Genomic DNA, 2,246 nt, shown 5'->3' on the forward strand with positions numbered 1-2,246 from the left:
TACCACCGAAGCCTCCGGTACCACCGAAACCTCCGGTACCACCGAAACCTCCAGGGAAGCCGCCTCCTTGGAATCCCCCGACGCCGGGGAAGCCACCGCCGAAGCCACCTCCGAAACCGCTACCAATGCCGCTACCGAAGCCTCCGTTGAAGAACCTGTTGGATCCTTGGCTCTCGTTCGCCGAGGCCGCCGCCAGGACGCAGCACAGGATAGCGACGCTCACTCCCTGGGAACAGAAACCAAATGTTGAGTTGTATCGAAATGAATAGATACCCGAAAAAAAATAACTAACAAACAGATAGGCATGAAAACAAAGACGTATTTCCCAACCAAGGTATGACTGTGAGGGAATACTTTATGAGCACAAATGGTCATCTTACGTGCATGTAATAATACATAACAGAATCGAAAAAGATGCACATCTACCAGGGAAGGCGAATGCAATAATAAATTTCCACTGGAATTTAACATTCACTGCGGGGCCTCATATAGTTTCTTGTGTATTCCGAACTCGTCATTGTATTATTTGTTGGATCATTACCAGTTTGCCCTTTTCTATGATATCCCTCGTATTTTACCAAGGCCAACTAGAGAAGCATGAGAGTCAGTATATCAATAACACGTTCGTATTTTAGATATTTGTACGTAATTATATCTTACTACATGTCTACAGGATGTACTATACGTCCGTGTTTCTCAGCATCTACATCTTCAGTGAATCCCTTGAGCCATTGTCCATATTTCGGGGAAGTACTGCGCATAGAATTTATGAATGTATACACACACACACACACACGCACACACATCTCTCCCTATATATATATGCATGTATACGCATGTCTAGTGTGTTTTCTATTAGAACTACGCACTGAAATCCGGATATGTTGAAATACTTTTCTTCCCTTAGAAAGCCTTTGGGATATTCACCATCTACTGACACTGAACTTCTTAAATAACTAGCGTAGTCAATATTTTATCTACACTTCATATATTCTATCTTTTATTCCAAACATTTTCTTTCTTGGTTTATGAAGACCTCTTAGTTTGGGTAAGTAATCGCTCACAACTGTCTCACTTCATTTTTTTTCCGGAAAAGCCTAGTACTCACTATTACATGACTGCTATTAAATATATATACCCGCTGTAACCTGTGATAGACTCAAGATTTCAAGTTGCGCAAGCATGTCCAGCCGGCTTCGTTTTATAGTTCCACTGATTCTCTTGTTCCTGTATTCTACCTTTTCTTATATTTTCAGTTTGTGTTATTAATGATTGTCTCTCTTAACTTGTAAACGACACTTTCGCTTACTAACTATGAAATCAATGAATCGTTTAGTTGTTTTTAATTATAATGTGATTAAAATGACTTGCCCGTATCGCGATTTGAACAAAGCTGTCATTGTGTTCCTATTATCATCTCAATTTGATTGATTATCAATTAAGTTGTATTTTACTATCATTAAATAATTTATCATTACCTCAATTTATATTGGTTATTAATGGAAGAACTGATATGTGTATAGTTCCATACAGTTTTATGCATTTATATGTTAGGACTTACGAATTCCAACGATTGATAATTATAGGCATATAGTTTTAGGTTGCTCTTACTAGTCTGTTCTCTAATACACACGTTTTTCTGCTTCACAACTACAATACTCAACGAAACTAAGAACACAGCTTACCTTCATGGCAGATGCTCGTGTAAGTGGGAATACGATGGCTGTCGCATAGTGCATGCTTATATACTAGCTGTAACTGCCACTCCCCCAGCCCTTGAACCCTCCCTCTTCTCCCCTATGCGTTGACGTCCTCCTCCTCCTCCCTCTTCTCCCTTACACTCCTCCCCTACTCCCTCGTCTCTCCAGACATCCCGCCCCGATTACCTACCTACCTCACCGACACCCATTGCTTACCCATCCGTCTCCCTCTCCCTTCTCCTACTCCCTACCCATCGTCTCTCCTGCCTCTCTCTCCCTCTCCCTTCTCCTACCCTCCTACCCATCGTATCTCCTGCCTCCCTCTCCCTCTCCCTTCCCCCATCCCCCTACCCATCGTCTCTCCTGCCTTCCTTTCCCTCCCCCCTCCCCCATACCCACCGTTACTCCTACCTCCCCCCCCCCCTTCTCCAACCTTACTTCCAGGAACGTCCCCTTGTGCAGATACTATGGTCTGGCGCTTCCCGTTATTGCGTCACACCAGTTTTGTCTGGACTTTCCAAGTTTCTTTAGCAGGAAGGGTATTTT

At 43.0% G+C, this 2,246-nt stretch overlaps 1 protein-coding gene across 1 annotated transcript in view; it reads right to left on the bottom strand.

Annotated features, from left to right (window-relative positions):
* Positions 1-1,838, bottom strand: part of LOC125048266 (glycine, alanine and asparagine-rich protein-like) — a 2,415-nt gene extending 577 nt beyond the window's left edge. Inside the window, exons 1-2 of the mRNA XM_047646878.1 lie at positions 1,686-1,838; positions 1-226 (exon numbers count right to left, since the gene is read on the bottom strand). The exon at positions 1-226 is cut by the window's left edge and continues 577 nt beyond it. Coding sequence (XP_047502834.1) covers positions 1-226; positions 1,686-1,739 — 280 coding nt within the window. The 5' untranslated portion in view covers positions 1,740-1,838. The remainder of the gene's footprint in view (positions 227-1,685) is intronic.
* Positions 1,839-2,246: the final 408 nt, after the last annotated feature.

This window comes from Penaeus chinensis, chromosome 43, assembly GCF_019202785.1.
Source record: "Penaeus chinensis breed Huanghai No. 1 chromosome 43, ASM1920278v2, whole genome shotgun sequence".
In the NCBI taxonomy this organism is placed as follows: Eukaryota; Metazoa; Arthropoda; class Malacostraca; order Decapoda; family Penaeidae; genus Penaeus; species Penaeus chinensis.